At 47.1% G+C, this 17462-nt stretch overlaps 2 protein-coding genes across 2 annotated transcripts in view; both read right to left on the reverse strand.

Annotated features, from left to right (window-relative positions):
• The window catches only part of CATSPERD (cation channel sperm associated auxiliary subunit delta), a 31206-nt gene extending 30046 nt beyond the window's left edge, over positions 1-1160 (reverse strand). Inside the window, exon 1 of the mRNA XM_034997584.1 lies at positions 1145-1160. Within this exon, the coding sequence (XP_034853475.1) occupies positions 1145-1160 (16 nt within the window). The remainder of the gene's footprint in view (positions 1-1144) is intronic.
• A 1221-nt stretch (positions 1161-2381) lies between these two features.
• On the reverse strand, positions 2382-17239 carry LOC118005622 (cation channel sperm-associated protein subunit delta-like; the record flags this gene model as incomplete). The annotated part of the gene is made up of 7 exons (XM_034997585.1): positions 2382-2861; positions 3996-4063; positions 7677-7791; positions 8517-8589; positions 14009-14085; positions 14911-14965; positions 17211-17239. Coding segments are annotated over 7 exons (549 nt in total), but the record flags the coding sequence as incomplete, so codon positions are not given.
• Positions 17240-17462: the final 223 nt, after the last annotated feature.

A 17462-nucleotide genomic window follows, 5' to 3' on the forward strand; every position in this document is an offset into this window, starting at 1 on the left:
CCTGGTCAAGAATTCATATTGGGAGGGGCGCCTGGGTGGCTCCGTTGGTTAAGCGTCTGCCTTCGGTTCAGGTCATGATCTCAGGGTCCTGCTCAGTGGGGAGTCTGCTTCTCCTTCTCCCTTTGCCCCTCCCCCTGCTCTCTCTCTCTCTCAAATAAATAAAATCTTTAAAAAAAAAGAGAGACACCAAGCGTTCTCTCTTTTTCATGCGAGGACACAGTAAGAAGGTGGCCCTCTGTGAGCCAGGAAGAGAGCCCTCACCAGGAGCTGAATCAGCCAGCATCTTGATCTTGGATTTTCCAGCCTCCAGAACTGTGAGAAACAGGGGCGCCTGGGTGGCTCAGTCGGTTAAGCGACTGCCTTCGGCTCAGGTCATGATCCTGGAGTCCCTGGACCGAGTCCCGCGTCGGGCTCCCCGCTCGGCGAGGAGCCTGCTTCTCCCTCTAACCCTCCCCCCTCTCATGTACTCTCTCTCTCTCTCATTCTCGCTCTCTCAAATAAATAAATAAATCTTAAAAAAAAAAAAAAAAGAACTGTGAGAAATAAATGTCTGCTGTTTAAGTTGCCCAGTCTGTGATGTCTGTTACGGTGGCCCAAGGTGACCAAGACTCACAGTCAATCCATCCCAAACGGCAGAGGTTGCTGGACTTTCCAGCCCTTCATCTCCCCACCAGACACCCCAACTCCTCCCCTGCTGGCAGAACTCCAAGGAGATGACTCACGACTGCTCAGGTACATCAGCCTTCTGCCCTCGAAAACAATAACCACACACACACATACACACGCACACCCACAGAGCAGAAAGACTGTTGTATTGAGTGAGGAGACATCAAAAAGAAGAGTAAACTTCATACAGAAGGGAGGAGTGCATTTTCAGTTGTGCTTAGGATGGTTGTATTGTGTTGGGTGGAATGATGACCTTGTCAGTGTCTTTATTTGGAGACTAAGGATGGTTGAAGGAGATGCGTAGGGGTACCAAGTTGACAAAGGGTGGAACTTGCTTTGGTTCGTTTTATGTGTCAGCCGGACTGAGCTAAGGAATGCCCAGGTAGCAAGTAAAACATCATTTCTGGGTGTGTCTGTGAGGGTGATCCTGGAAGAGATTCACATTTAATTTAGTCGACCCAATAAAGATCACTCTCACCGGTGTGGGCAGGCATCACCCAACCCGTTGGGGGCCCGCGTAGACCAAAGAGGAGGAGGAAAAGGGAATTTGTTCTTTCTTCTTGAGCTGGGATGTCCTGTCCATCTTCTGCCCTCAAGCATCAGACTTCCTGGTTCTCCAGCTCACAGATGGTAGATGGTGGGGATTCTCTGCCCCCTTAAGCATGTGAGCTGATTCCTATTATCTGTCTGTCCCTCTGTCTATCTACCTACCTCTCAGGTTTTTTAGTGATGATCATTTTCAACTGAGCACACATGTTAAGTCCTTCTAGGCCTAATTTTGGATGGAAATATGTGGGCAGTTAAGTTCTGGGCTCCATTGGGCCTCCTGGGCAGGGCAGAGAAACCCCATTCAGGAGCCGGTCAGAGCTTGAGAGCAGAGTGGACTCCCTGCCTTGCTTTGCACATACTTCCCGAGTGCCTGGGGGAGGAGCCACTCTCTGGGTCAGAACGAAAGCTCCTCGTGCCCTTAGCTACCCAAGCATCCTGTCCCACTTCAGCTGTTTGGATCCCAGCTCTGCCAGGCTGTGTGGTGAAGGCCCTGCACCGCTCTGTGCCTTCACCCACATATCCGTGTCCTGGCGCTGCCCTGGGCTTGATGGCGCAAAACGACAGAAAGGTACTGTCACATTGGTGGAAGAAGGAAGCCAGAGGTCTGAAATCAAGGTGGTGGCAGTGCCGGTTCCTCTGAGGAAGAAACCTCGCCATCCCTCTCTTCCAGTGTCTGTGGTTGCCAGGAATCCTCGGCATCTCCTGGCTTGCAGATGCATCCCTGCAATGTGGCCTGCATCTTCACATGGCCTCTTTCTCTGTGTGCATCTCTCCATGTCCTCTCTTCTTAGAAGGACAACAGGCATGGGATTGAGGGCCCACCCGATTCAGTATGATCTCATCTTAACTTAAATCATTAAATCTGCAAAGACCCGATTTCCAAGTAAGGTTACGTTCTGTGGTTCTTTTTTTTTTTTTTTTTAACAGTATACACTTTTTTTTTTTTTTAAGATTTTATTTATTTATTTGAGACAGAGAGAATGAGAGAGAGAGCACATGAGAGCGGGGAGGGTCAGAGGGAGAAGCAGACTCCCCGCAGAGCGGGGAGCCCGATGCGGGACTCGATCCTGGGACTCCAGGATCATGACCTGAGCCGAAGGCAGTCGCTTAACCAACTGAGCCACCCAGGCGCCCACGTTCTGTGGTTCTGGATGAATATAATTTGGGGAGGGTGGGAACTGACCCATGAGAGTTCTTTCCTCTGTATAATTGGGATGAGGATGGTACCTGATGGTACCGATCTTTGGGCGGGCCTGGGGTTAAGTGCAGACTTTACTGTGGCACCAGGTTTATTTACATAAGTACTCCTGAAACCATCCAATGACCTAACACCTTTTGAAACCTTTCTTAACTTCCTAATCTTCCCAGCCAGCTCCTTTGACCTGGAATTTTCCCTACTCTCCCAGCCCATCAGACTCTTAAAAAGAGAAAAGCCCTTGTTCACCCAGCGATTGCTAATTACTCCTACCATGCAGGACGTAAATATATATTTGTTATTTTTCTTGTTCACTTTTTTACCAAATTGAACATACCTGTCTTTCATAGGCAAACTTCTGAAATCTGTATCCCCGGGTGTTTGAGAAATAGACATTGGTCTGAGATATCTGATCTCCATGCAAATAAGCAAAAACTGAATTACTTATATCCTGGAAGAACAGAAACACATAAAACAGTCTCTTTAAAAGGAGATACAGGGTTAGAGGGGTTGGGGAAATGTTCTCTAAGGGTACAAGCTTGCAATGGGTAGATAAATAAGTTCTAGAGATCTAGTACACAGCATAGTGATTACAGACAACAAGACTGTATTATAAATTTAAAAGTTGCTAAGAGACTAGATCTTAATTGTTCTCACCACAAAAAGGAAATGATGATCATGTGATGGAGATATTAGTTAATGCTATGGTGATCATCTATTTATAACATATAAATGTATCAAATCAACACATTGTACACCTTAAATTTATACACTGCTGCATCTCAATTATATCTCAATTGAAAAAAAGGAGATAGATGTGCCCGTGATCACACTCCTGGGCATTTATCCCAGAGATGAAAACTTATGTGCAGACACAAATGAATGTTCATAGCAGCTTTACTCATAATAACCAAAAAGTGGAAACAACCAGTATTACTCGATGACAAAGGGGAATGTATTAGATACCCACAACCAGTGGGAGGTGTCTCCAGAGCGTTTTGCGGAGAAAAGCTAATCCCCAGATTTTCATGTTGTAGGATCCCATGTATAGAACATTCTTGAAATGATGAGATTCTAGAGATGGAGAACAGATTAGTGTCTGCCAGGGGTTAGGGACAGCAGGGCAGGGATGTATGGAGGGAGAGCTTTGGGGTGATGGAACAGTCCAGTATTTAGAAGGCAGAAGTCCTCCTGTGACTTCACATATGTGATAAACGGCACAGAATTAGACGCACACGTTATTTCCATGTCAGCTTCCCGGCTTTAGTTTTTTATTATAGTTACGTAAGGTGGAACCATTGGTGGGACCATTGGTAAGGGGGGCGTGGGACTTCCTGCAGGGTCTATAATTATTTCAAAATAACAAGTTTAAAAAAAGGAAGGCAGGTGGATATATTCCTAGTGTGTCGGCCAGGTGATCCCGTATCTCAGGTCCTCTTCTGAACCCTCGGGAAGGGATCCTGCCCAGGTCCCTCATGGAACCTGATGCCCAAGCCCTCATGGATTACTCTGCCCGTATTTTCATTCATAATGATCTATGTTCAAAACAGAGTAAAAAATGACAGGCTCCACACCATATACTCACCACGCAAAAGGGATGTCTGCTATAACAACAGTTGTCACCGGAAACATGTGAAACAGGGTGTTCTATACCTAAAAGGACAAGATCATTTTAAAAAACATGAGCTTCCAGGGCGCCTGGCCGGCTCAGTTGGTGGAGCCTGCGACTCTTGATCTTGGGGTTGTGAGTTCAAGCCCCACACTGGGTGTGGAGCCTACTTTAAAAAAAATAAATAAACCACGAGCTCCCTAAATTTCAGGGGAAGGGATAGAGCAGGGTTTCTCAACCTTGACATTACTGACATTTTGGGGCCAGACGGTTCTCGGTTGTGGGGCGGTGTTGTGTGTGTTGCACTCGGCTTTGCAACACCCTTGTCTCTGCTGACTCAATGCCAGCAGCACCCTCCCCCAGTCTTAACACCTAAAACGATCTCCAGACATTGCCAAGAGGGGCACACCTGTCCCAACTGAGAACCACTGGTTTCGCAGGAACTCTTAGGACCCTGCCAAAATTGCAGGGCTCCTTTCTCTTAGGGAGGCCTTCTTTGATTCTATTACAATAGCAGAAGCTTCAGCTCCAAAGAAAATATACACGTGGCCAACAAAGACAGGAAAAGGTGCTCTCAGCATCACCGATCATCAGGGAAACGCAAAGCAAAACCACAGCGAGGTGGCACTCGCACGTATTAGGATGGCTATTATCAAAGAATCAGACATCCGGTGTTGGCAAGGATGGGGAGCAACTGGGAGCCTCATGCACTGTTGGTGGGGATGTAAATGGGTGCGTGTGGTGTGGCAAACAGGATGACAGTTCCTCCAGAAATTGAAAATAGAGATCTGGCAATCCCACTTCTGGGTTTCTACCCCAAAGAACCGGAAGCAGAGACTCAAGGCAGGATTATTCACATTAACTAAAACATGGAAGCAATCCAGGTGTCCACTGACAAATGATGAATGGATGGGCAAAAATGTCACGTAGACACACAGTGGAATATTATTTGGCCTTAAAAAGGAAGGGCATTCTGACACCTCCTGCAACAAGGATGGACCTTGAAGACATTGTGCTTAGTGAGAGAAGCCAGACCCAGAAGGACACATCCTGCAGGACCCCACTCCCAGGAGGTCCCCAGAGGAGTTCCATCCATAGAGACAGAAGGTAGATGGTGGGAGCCAGGGCTGGGGCAGGGGGTGGCGAGTCAGCCCTTTGGATGCTATTAAAGAAAGTGATGGAGAGAAGAGAAAGAATAGAGACCAGACTGAATTATGCTACGAGGAGCCCTTATGGTTCCTCAGTACGTTAAAACATGGAGTTTCCAGATGACCCAGCAATTCTACTCCTAGGTTAGGTTACCCCAAGAGAACTGAAAACCTCCGTCCACATACAAACTCATGCAGGAATGTGCACACGAGCGCTATTGCACAATGGCTAAAAGGATGAAACGAGCCAAGTGTCCAGCAGCTAATGAACGGACAAAAGTGGTTCATCCATACAGTGGAATATTATTCAGCCTTAAAAAGGAGCGAGCCGCTGACAAATGGGGAGGAAGCTCGAAAACACAGCGCTCAGGGAGAGAAGCCAGACACAAAAAAGCCACAAAGTGCGTGATTCCACGTGTGTGAAACGTCCAGAACAGGCATGTCCAGAGAGACAGGAAGTGGGTGTGTGGTTGTCAGGGGCTGGGGAGGGGGTGGGGAGTGACTGCTGATGGGGACAGTCTTTCTTTTTGAGGTGACGGAATGTTCCGGAACTAGATAGTGGTGATGGTTGCACAACACTGGGAATGTACCAAATGCCACTGAATTGTACACTTTAAAATGGTTAAAATGGTCAGTTTTATGTGACTTTTAGGCTCCCTTCCCCACACCCCAAGAAGGAGAAAGAGGCATGAAATGTGAGAGAGAAAAGAAGTGATGCGGAAAGTCAGGAGGGGGATAGAGGACCGGGCAGCAAAGCAAGAGCCAGCTCATGGGTGAATTTTGGAGGGAGCGAGAGGGAGGGAGCAAAAGCAGGGAGGGCTATGTGGCAATTTGGCTGCGGGCAGTAAGTTCTGCAAGGAATGGATGGAGGCAGCTGGGTGTTTGGTTTGGATGTGACAGCATGACATGGCCCCCAGGCTGGTCAGAGCAGGTTTCTGGGGCTTGTTACTACAGTCCCTGACAGAAGCCCTGGGACTTGGCTCCACCTGGGTTAGGTACGTTCTTTACCCGCACCCCCCACACCACCAAGCATCATTCATTCTGCATCGCCAGGTCACCTTGTTGTCGGGGGTCAAATCCCAACACTGTAACGAGAAGTCAGACAGAGGCCAAACCAAGGTGCGGCTCTCCTGCTGTGCTTCCCTGTCCCTCCCAGGGGGCTGCCAGCCCCTCTCCAGCCAGGGCTCAGCAAGCACCTGGCAGATACCACACTGGCTGGGCAAGGTTCCCTCTCGTGGGGTCCACAGTCTTTCGCCAAAACTAATATAAGTGACGTAAAAGAATAACGAATTGCAAGATGGTGATCTACCAACCCTTGTGGCTCTTGACTGAGATTTTGACTCCCAGTGAACATCCAGTGGATGATGTCTGGGGACATTTGTGGTGTCAGGATGGGGACAGGGGAGGGGCACTCCTGGCAGGAGGTGGGAGGGGCCAGGGATGCTGCCCCGAATCCCCACAGTGCCCAGGGTGGCCCCCCGCACAGAGAATGACCTGGCCCTAAATGTCAGCAGTGCTAGGGTTGAAAAACCTGGAACTGACCCCTTTTCTTTTTCCTTTTCTCTTCTGTTCTTTTCTTTAGTTAAAAAAATTTTTTTTTAAGATTTTATTTAGGAGAGAGAGAGAGCAGGAGGGTGGGGAGGAGCAGAGGGAGAGGGAGAAGTAGACTCCATGCTGAGCAGGGAACCCAACACAGGGCCTGATCCCACCTCCTGAGATCATGACCCAAGCCAAAATCAAGAGTCGGATGCCCAACTGTCTGAACCACCGAGGTGCCGCAAACCGACACCTTTCTCATCACAATGGGTACCAACCATCCTTCTTTTCTAAAGAATGGCATCTCCCTTGTCTTCATTCTTGACCTCATCCCCTTGCCTCCTACCTGAGGGTTCTCTTCTTTCTCTCTCTTCATACAGCTTACCTTCTCTCTGTTCCCTGTCCCTAATGGGCAGTAGGTGGGACTGAATATTCCCATCACTCAGCCTTGTCACCAAGCATGTATGTGCATTCTTGGCTCTTCTCAATCCTCCCTGACATCCACTCCAATGCAATTCCCGTTGATGTCCCTCATTTGCTCCAATCATGTCAGAGCAGGCTTTTGTGGTTTGTAACTACAATCCCCGACAGAAACACTAGGTTCCCACTGTACAAACAATTTTCATTTGAATTTTAAAGGACAAGGTAGTGTCTAGGGGCTGACATCCAAGGAGCAGCTTTGTTTGTATTTCCAAAATTAAAAAACCTGTGCTTGGATGTTGGCAGATTGCAAACAAAATTTAAAAAAATACAAAACAGGGGTGCCTGGGTGTCTCAGTTGTTAAGCGTCTGCCTTCGGCTCGGGTCATGATCCCAGGGTCCTGGGATCGAGCCCCGCATTGGGCTCCCTGCTCGGCGAGAAGTCTGCTTCTCCCTCTCCCCCTCCCCCTGCTTGTGCTCCCTTTCTCGCTGTGTCTCTCGCTGTCAAATAAATAAATAAAATCTTTAAAAAAAAAATACAAAACATGTATACCTATAGATGTGTTCCAGGAATTGGCTTCGTAATCATAAATATAGATTTTTTGATTCACTACTAACAGTAATACTGAGTCAGCGATATGTGCCGATGTTACTTCTGGTGTGCCAACCTAAAAATAACGACACAGGATATCAGGAAGTGCATCCTTCTGGACGATTAGCAAAGTAAGATGTCTAGATGCACATTTAAGAAACATGTATGCTAGCAAGAGTTGTTTGGTTCCCAGGTGTTGGGAACTGAATATTCTGGGCGCAGCTGGGACCGAAACTGAGAGCTTGGAATTGGTGTTTGGTGCCCTTGGATACCTCCTTCCTCCTTAGCTATCTCCTTCTTCCTTATCAAAACTTTCCCTGAAGATAAAGCCTAAAGTGTAAATTATGAACGATGAACATAAATGATAAATGTGTTGCTTATAAGAGAAACACTGGCATTTTAATAGATGGCAAAGCCTTCTTTAGTGTAGGACCCAGTGGTAGAATTTCTCAAGATAGTTACTGAGAGGGCAAAGGTTTTTCTGTTTTGGTTTAGGACAATTTAGGGAGGCCCTGAAATTAGTGCATATAATCTATCTATTCATAACACACAAACAGTTATAAGGAGCACTTCCAACAATTCTGCTTCAGAAAAAACAAACAGGCTATCTCAGTAATAAGGGCAGAATAGAATCAACCCTTCTTCTGGCTTAGACATTATTCTCAATATCTTTAAGAGGTACATTGTAAAACAAGCCCCCAAACTAACAAAAACAGACTAGTGCGCTATTTCCAAACTGTATCTTCCCCCTGAGTGTTACTTATGTTGAGAATCCTTCAGATGGTTCAGTAAAATGACTACCTTCATTGATGCAGGGATGGAAAGTGGAAGGAGACTACTTTTGAAATTATCTCTCGTGAAAAAAATTTGCCTTCTGAAATAGACAATAAAAGAGTTAAATTAGGAAAATTTCACACAAGAAAAGAAAAAAAGATAATGCCAGACACTCTAAAATGTTCTACTCAAACAAAATTCCTTTTTTAACAAATTTTATTTTACAGAGAGAGAGGGTGTGTGTGAGCAGGGGGGAGGGGCAGAGGGAGAGAGAGAATCCCAAGTAGACTTCCCACTGAGCACAGAGCCAGACATGGGGCTCGATCTTATGACCCCGAGATCACAACCTGAGGTGAAATCAAGAATCAGACGCCCAGCTGACTGAGTCACCCAGGTGCCCCCCCCCTTTTAAAAACAAGGTTTAGGTTTAGGTTTTTATCTATCTCTCTATCTCTCTATCTTTGCATGAGTAAACCTCTATAGACTGGGTATTTGGCTTCTTGAAATAACATTTTAGAAGTGTGACCATGTCAAATATAAAATTATATAAAATGTACATTAAGCAACAGCTTGTCTTACTCAGAATGAACTTCAGCTTTGTCATTTATATGGTTCTAATCCCACTAAAGTAAAAGGTTTCAGACCAGGAATGTGTATGCATGAAAGAAACAATGTGTTTCCTCCGGCAGGAAACTTTTAAGAAGTGAAAGGCCATCCATGAACATGGTATATTGCTTCCTTATCCAGATCTTTTTTCTTCTGCCTCCTCCAGAAGAGTTTGATGGTTTTAGACAGAAAGGAATTGCTGAGTTAATTCTTACGTTTTAAAGTTTTGTTGTTATTAAGAATGATGTTTTTCATAACTGCCTTTTCTGAGTGTTCATGGCTAGTATACAAGAGAGGAGTTGATGTTTTCAATGTCTGTGTTGTATTTGGCCCTCTTGCTGCACTCAGTTATTACTTCTAGTAGCTGATACTCAGATTGGCAAATGTCTCTTTCTTTCCAATGAGTTTTACATTTCATGTCTTTCTCTTGTCATATTGCATTGGCTGGGACCTCTAATACAAAGTTGAATGAGAGTGATACAATTCTCTATTTTTACCTTTATATTGTCTCTTTTACAGGATTAAATACTTTCAGCAAGTATTCAGTTGACATCAAAACCAATAAAACATTGGAGGAGAAAGGAACACTGAAGCATAAACTACAGAATATTATTTTAGTTGTTTACTTATTTTGGGGTTTCTCTCTCTCTCTCTTTTTTTAAGTAGGCACCATGCCCAGCATGGAGCCCAATGTGGGACTTGAACTCATAACCTCTGAGATCAAAACCTGAGCTGAAATTGAGAGTCAGATGCTTAATGGACTGAGCCAGTCAGGCACTCTTGGGTTTTGTTTCTGTTTTAGACTCTGTCATTGAGGTGAATTTTCTTTTCTTTTCTTTTCTTTTTAAAGAGAGACAGTGAGCGAACACATGTGCATATAAGCGGGGGGTGGGGGGGTGGGGGTTGGTGGGTAGGAGGGGCAAAGGGAGAGGAAGAGAGAGAATCCCAAGCAGGCCCCAATGCAGGGCTTCATCTCATGACCCTGATATATGACCTGAGCCAAAATCAAGAGTCAGGTGCTTAACCAACTAAGCCACCCAGGCGCCCCTGAGGTGAGTATTCTAAACAAAAGTTTTCTTTTCTTTTTTTTTTTTTGTTTAAAGATTTTATTTATTTATTTGAGAGAGAGAGAATGAGAGAGAGTGAGCACATGAGAGGGGAGAGGGTCAGAGGGAGAAGCAGGCTCCCCGCTGAGCCGGAAGCCCAATGCGGGACTCAATCCAGGGACTCCAGGATCATGACCTGAGCCGAAGGCAGTCGCTTAACCAACTGAGCCACCCAGGCGCCCCCCCCTACAAGACCTTCTTTAGTTCACTAGGGGAAAAAATACAAAGAAACAAGTTTGGGGTTGAAATAAATATACAGTGGCTCACTTTTTCAGGAACCCTAGCTATTAGAAACCTGGTTAAGAATCCAGAAGTAACAACAAACTTAAGAACATGCAAAATCAACACTACTGTTCACAGGCTAAAGGTCAAATACCTTATGAATATGCTTTCCTTCAAATTTTATGTGATTTGGTTTTAGACACAACTTGAAAACAGTAAATTAGAGGGGCACCTGGGTGACTCAGTTGGTTAAGCACCTGACTCTTGGTTTCGACTCAGGTCAGGATCTCAGAGTTGTGAGATCGAGCCCTGCGTTTGGCTCTGTGCTTCTCTCTCAAATAAATAAATAAAATCTTTTAAAAAAAAGTTTGAAACAGTATATTAGAAAGTAGGGGACTCTCATGCCAGTCTTGCAAAAGACTGGCATGTGGACAACAAAATATGATGTCTGTAAACAAGGGAAAGAAACCAGGAAACATGTTTAAATTAGATATATCATGATGTTATAGCACAAGATAACAGCCAGCTCCAAAGGCAGTGGCTGTTGGCATCAGCCAGGCCGACGCTCCTACTCAGAAAACTTGACTGGCTACCTATATCCTGAAGGATCAAGGGCAAGACTTCTTAACGGGCCTACAGGGTGGTCCATGATCTGAGCTCTACCTGTCTCCCTACCCTAGGGCTTCTGGCCCTCAGCACTACTGAGCTTCCCTACACAGTCACCCTGATGGACTGAAATCCTACCTGGGCTTCAACTAGTCCCTGATGCCCCTTCCTCCATGCAGCCTTCCTTGATTGGCCCCAAGACCCCTCCTCCTCTGAGCCACTAGTTTCCAAGTACTACTCTCCTAATCCTATCTCCCTCCAATGCTGCTTCCCTGGTGTCCCGCTGGACCATAGCTTCAGCCCCTCACTTGTGTCCTTCTGCTGTCTCACCTCTCTGCTTCCTGTTTAGCACCCAACAATCAATGGTCCTTTAAAAGAGAAGTCAGATTGTGTCACTCCCCTGCTTAATCTCTGGTGGCTTTCCAATGAAATCCAAATTTGTCACCACATCTTACAAAGCCCCGTGTGATCTGATACTGCTGACATCTCCCTTCACTCCTTCCCCTCACTCATTGTCCTTGAGCTGTTCCTCCAAAAATCAAGCAAGGTCCTGCCTCAGGGCCTTTGCACATGCTGTCCCTGCCACCTGGAATGCTCTTCCCCCTGACTGCAAGAGGAAAGGACGCTCTAGGGAGAGGTTCCAGGTGGGATAAAGGTCTCAGGAAGCATACACACCAGCAACATAAACAAATTATAATTTTAGTTTAACTGCCAAGAAATGGGATCATTGTGTTGGAGAATGTGTGTTGAACATTTTGACAGATTCTGCCAAACTGTCCAAACCCACTTAGCCTCATCCACGTTTGCCCTCATCCTCGCCAACACTACAGGCAAAAAGTGACGTTTTCATCATTGTATTAAGCATTAGAATGTCTCGTTGCCAGAAGCTGTTGGAATCAGACCCTCTCTGACTGCAATGTGTTCTGGGCATCAGGGTATCATTTAAGCATGTTATGCTCTAAGCTAGGGGGCTGGCAAACTTCCTCTGTAAAAGGACAGAGAGGAAATGTTTTAGGGGCCACATGGCCTCTGTCTTGACCACTCAACTCTGCTCTTGTAGCACAAAAGCCCCCACAGACAGTAAAACTACTATGGACACAGAAATCTGAATTTCACATCATTTCACATGTCATAAAATATGGTTCTACTTTTGATTTTTTTCAATCATATAAAAATGTAAAGACTATTCTTAACTCGCCAGCCATACGAAATCAGGTGGCGGGGCTGACTCTGGCCTGGAAGGCCATCGTTTGTGACTCCTGCTCTAAAGCAGATGTGACGAGGGAAACATTCTGCCCCTGAGCTGTCCGACACGCTTGCCATCACTCCACTGAGTGCTTGAAATGTGCTTAGTTTGCGTGGATTCTGCACTGTATTTAATTTTAATTAATTTAAATTTTTAGTTTTTTGAATTGCAGTAACGCACACACAATATGTGTATTTCATGATTTGTGATAAAATATACATAAAATATGCCATTAGAATCATTTTTAATGTCCAGTTCAGCGGCATGAAGCACACTCACCCTGTCCTGCAGCCACCCCCACCCTCTGTCTCCAGAACTTTCCATCTCCCCAAACTGAGACTCTGTCCCTGTGAAGCACAGACTCCCCACCCCCTGCCCCAGCCCCCGCTCCCACCATCTCCTCTCTGTCTGTGTGGACGGGACTCCTCTGGGGACCTCCAGGAGTGGGGTTGCGGGATGTGTCCTTCTGGGTCTTGCTTATTTCATTGAGCCTAACATCCTCCAGGTTCATCCACATTGTAGCAGGTGCCAGAATGTCCTGGCTTCTGCAGAGTGTGTCATAAGCCTTGGACCTCTGTGTCCTTGCTTTCTCTCCCATCTGTCCCACTGCTTCATTGGTTGCTTCCCCACCCACGTGCTCTGCCTTCTCTGTGACGTCCCTCCCTCCTCCTTGGCTCCTGGCTTCCTTAGCTTCTTTGTCTCCTATGTTCCAATTTCTCTTTCTCTTCTCCCACCTGCTCTGTAAAATCAAGATTCACCAGAACCTCTGGCCGATGAACATGGGATCCTTAGGTGACTGCCCACGGCCAGAACTACCACTGACATGTAGATGACCTTCTGTTCCCATCTCTGGCCTCATGTGTCCTCGATGTCTCGCAAGCAGCAAGCCATCCCATACTGCCAACTCTCTCCCCCACCCCGTTCCTTACACCAGAAACTTGAGGGCCACCTTAAACTGCTTGCTCACCTCCATTCTCCACACCCCAGGAGAACTGATAAGTCCTGCTGAGTCCCCTCCTGCTCCTCTATTATAGCCTTGCCTTCTGTTTAGGCTTTAGCATGTTGTTGCTTTGGGTTTTCTTTTTTTTTGGGGGGGGGTTGGGCTCTTGAAATCCTTCTGAACACAAATTGTGTATCCCCCAATCCTCCATCGCCCTGAGGATGAGGAGTAAACATTTCAGTATGGTGTACACATCTGGTTTTCTAACCTTGCACCCTGATGACCCCAAGTGCACGCTGGGCAGAGTGTTCCCATTTCTTTGAATGTGCCCCCCTCTGTGATGATTAATTATATCCAGGATCTGTGACAGGTGGTACCATACCATACCGTAATTCTTTTATTTGCTGGTTTCTTCATTTCTCTTCCTCTGACTCCCACCCCGACTATGAACTCCCTACAGGCCAGCACCCAGCAACACAGGACAGAGCCATCTTCCTTATGTTTGTTGAATGGATGAATTGGGCAAATCTAATGTGTTAATAAAAAGGAAGGTTAACAGGGGTGCCTGGGTGGCTCAGTTGTTAAGCGTCTGCCTTTGGCTCAGGTCATGATCCCAGAGTCCTGGGATCGAGCCCTGCATCAGGCTCCCTGCTCAGTGGGAAGCTTGCTTCTCCCTCTCACACTCCCCCTGCTTGTGTTCCCTCTCTTGCTGTGTCTCTGTCAAATAAATGGATAAAATCTTTAAAAAAAAAAGAAAAAAAGGAAGGTAACAGTATATAAAATGGTCACTTACCCTAGATACAGGGCTATGTTTTTCTTGCAAGGATGTTTAATCAAGTGTGGTCTCGTAGATGAAAAATACAGTTGGTCCTAGAGAGATAATCAAATCTTAATAATAATGAACAGCTGAGAAAAACAATTTCCTGATGTATAACATTGAAACTGTAAAGGTGAAGTTGTGGTAGGTGCATAATAGGAACATAATGTAATTTTCCTGTTTTCCTAGTACACTCTGGTGACATCAGATGTCGTGGGGGGCAGGGGAGGGAAGAAGCTGGGTGAAGGGTACCTGAGACATCACTGTGCTATACTTGCAAATTGCTGCGTATTTACAATTATGTCAAAATAAAAAATTTTCACAGGATAATTACTGATATCACATTGCATTCCTTGTACATGTTATTGCTTATTTACAGATCATGAGTTATTTGAAAGAGACACCAGAGGATGAGGAATTGTAATGGTAACATGTTAGGGACCAGGCGCTTGGAGAGGATTTAGAAATGCAGACATCACTTCTGAAATAATGCCATGTCAACAGGAAACACATTTTTTAACAGGTGAAATATTTTTTCCTGCATTGTAGGCACACATGGGGTGAAAAAAAGTCCCTTCTTGCAGGATGTCATGTAAGCAAAGTAAGGGTCTGCTTCTTGTTACAATGTGGCAAATGAACACTGAAAAGGGGGATCTGAGTTCTAAACCCACTTCCATCTCCTGGCTTTCTTCATGTCGTTTGATCGCTTTCAACTAGTATTTTTAGTGAAATGGGAAAGGTTAAGCCCTACTTCAAAGTACAGTGGTAGGGATTAGATAATGTTCTATGCCTGACACATCATTGGCGCCCGAGAAATACTAGCAAGTGTTAGTTCTGAAAGTGAAGAATGAGAGAGAGAGAAGTATGGAGACACATACCCCTTGAATTTGCTGAATGGTATGAAACACCTTTCCTGTCCTCACTGTGTGATTACTAGAGGTAAGTGACAAGAGAGACCATCTGTCATTTTTACTGAATATTCAGCATGACTCCTACCAGGGTATCTCTGGGGTAACCCTCAAATACCTGTTCCTGATGCTTTAGGGTTACGGGTTTTCTTTCTCTCTCTCTCTTTGGCTGTGGCCAGGGGCGGGGAGATGGAGGGTATTGGTGGCTGGAGAATGTTGGTACAGTTTATAGCTTATAGCAGAGGTTTTCCAGCTTGACATACGCCAGAAGCACCTGGAGACTTGATAAAGTTTAGATTGCTGGGCCCCACCTCCAAGTCTCTGATTCAGTAGATTCAGGGATTGCAAGCCTAACAAATTCCAAGGTGATGCTTCTGTGGTCCAGGACCACACTTGGAGAACCAGTGTGAGGAAATGGGAGAATTGGGTATCACCAATCTTTTTAAACTTTGGGACAAATCCCATCGGTAAATCTTACTGGAAAACTCTACTTTTTGCTTACTAGCTATGTGTCTTTAGATCAGTGAGTCTTTAATTTTGCTGGGTCTGTTTTCACGTCTATAAAATAAGTTTAAGGACTCACTGCTCCATGACAACTGTTGTAAAGATCAAGTTAGGCCACGCGCCAGGAGCGCACATTTACTATTTCATGGGCAAACAGGGCCCTGCTTAATATGACAGCTTACTCCCGGCAGGAGTTCCCTGAGGACAGGAACTGGGCGTTAGCATTTATCTGTCTAACCCCCGTGGCACCCTCCATACAGTATTCACTAATATAATATTTACTGAAATCTAAAAATGTTCTGGGTAACGAGTGAGATAAATACTCCACACCTTCATGGAGCTAATATTCTAGTGACAACAACAGACAAAAAATTTATCAAAACAATAACAGAAATTAGTGATTGATAGGAAAAAGCCATTGCGGGGGCGGGGGGGGAGTGCTTTAAATAAGGAGGTGTGCTTTTTAAGTCGGGATCAGAATGCCTTAAACCAGGATCAGGAACCAGCCACGGAGAAATCTGGAAGCAAAGTGTGCCAGGCAGAGGGAGTGGCAAGCGCCGTCTCCCCTGTCCGCAAGGCTGGCTGGCTATGGCCAGAGTTCGGCTTGTTCAAGGATGGTGCGACTGGAGCATTGATTCAGGGGTAGGCAGGGGCCAGATCGGTGGTTCTCAAATTTCCAGGGGATACTTGGCAGTGCCTAGAGACAGTCTTGATGGATTGTCAAGCCTGGGTAAGGAAGTTCTACTGGCATCGAGTGGGTGGAGGGCAGCATGCGCAACATCTTAGGCAGCACAGGACAGCCCCACCCCAAAGAGTGTCTTAAATGTCAGCAGCGCAGCTGTTGAGAATGCCTGGGCCAGATCATGCGGGGAAATGTAGACCGGGCCAGGAACTTGGGTTTTATCTTGGGCGCCACAGAGAATCAGGGCAATGGGATGACAAGATCAGAGCGGTTTACAAACGATCCCTCTGGCTGCGGGAGTGGGCGATGGAGAGAAGCGCATGGCTAGGGCGGCGGCCGCAGCGGACGTGGCTCCTAGGGTGGGAATCGGGCCCAAGCTCTGAAGTGGCAGTGGGGGGACTTTGTGATGGGCTGGAGGAGTTGGGGTGAAAGAACGGGAAACAGCAAGTTCAATTTCTAGAACAAGAAACTGGGAAGCCTTAACGAGATTGGGGAGCCTCCGCTCAGGGACGAGCCGGGCCCCCCCCGACCCTGCGCAGCCCCCCTCCCTGGGGAGGGCAGCCCCACCGGCACAGCGGCTGAGCTCTGGCCAGCAAGCAGAGCCGCAGGATCGCCGCCACCAGCGGCACCGACACCAGCATCTTGTACGCAGAACCACCGCCACCAACGCACTTCAACCGCCGCTGGGTGTTGCCCCACAGTCTGGGCATGCGCAGACTGGAGCCTGAACCTGAGCGCGCAGCCGCCAGCGGGACGCCTGGCGTCTGAGCATGCGCACCTCGGCTCCCGGGGGAACGCGAAGCCGCACACAACACGCACCCCCCTCCTCGAGCGTCTGGGTGTGCGCACACTGACGCTCAGGCTCTCTCCAGTCTGAGCATGCGTTCATCGTCTCCAGAACCCGCCACCAGGGAGGGCTCCAGCTGGCGCACAGCCACCCGTGGGCTGGCTAGTTTGAGCATGCGCACAGCGTCTCCCGGGAAACCCGAATCCACCAACCAGATCGCGCTCCAGAGCTGGAGGGCATGTCGCCCGCGCGCCTAAGCCCAAGTGTATGCACAGGGCTGCCTACGCGTTCTCACACCTGCTCTTGCAGCACCAGCGGCTCGCTTTTCAGGAGCCCTGCAGCGTGCCCACAGCCCTCCACGTGAGCCGAAGGGGCTTCCAGCGCGCCAGCAGGGAGACCGGAAGAGGCCGAGGCGGTGAAAAGGTTGAGCCCCGCCCCCACAGCCCTGCAGGCCCCACCCCCGCCGCTTTCCGTTCCGGGTCACGCCCCCTCCCCCCCCGGGGGGCCCTGGGCACGCGCGGCACTGCACGTGCGCACTAGCGGGCGAGA

This window comes from Mirounga leonina, unplaced genomic scaffold (assembly GCF_011800145.1).
Source record: "Mirounga leonina isolate KUSES-001 unplaced genomic scaffold, KU_Mleo_1.0 Mir_94, whole genome shotgun sequence".
NCBI classification, from domain to species: Eukaryota; Metazoa; Chordata; class Mammalia; order Carnivora; family Phocidae; genus Mirounga; species Mirounga leonina.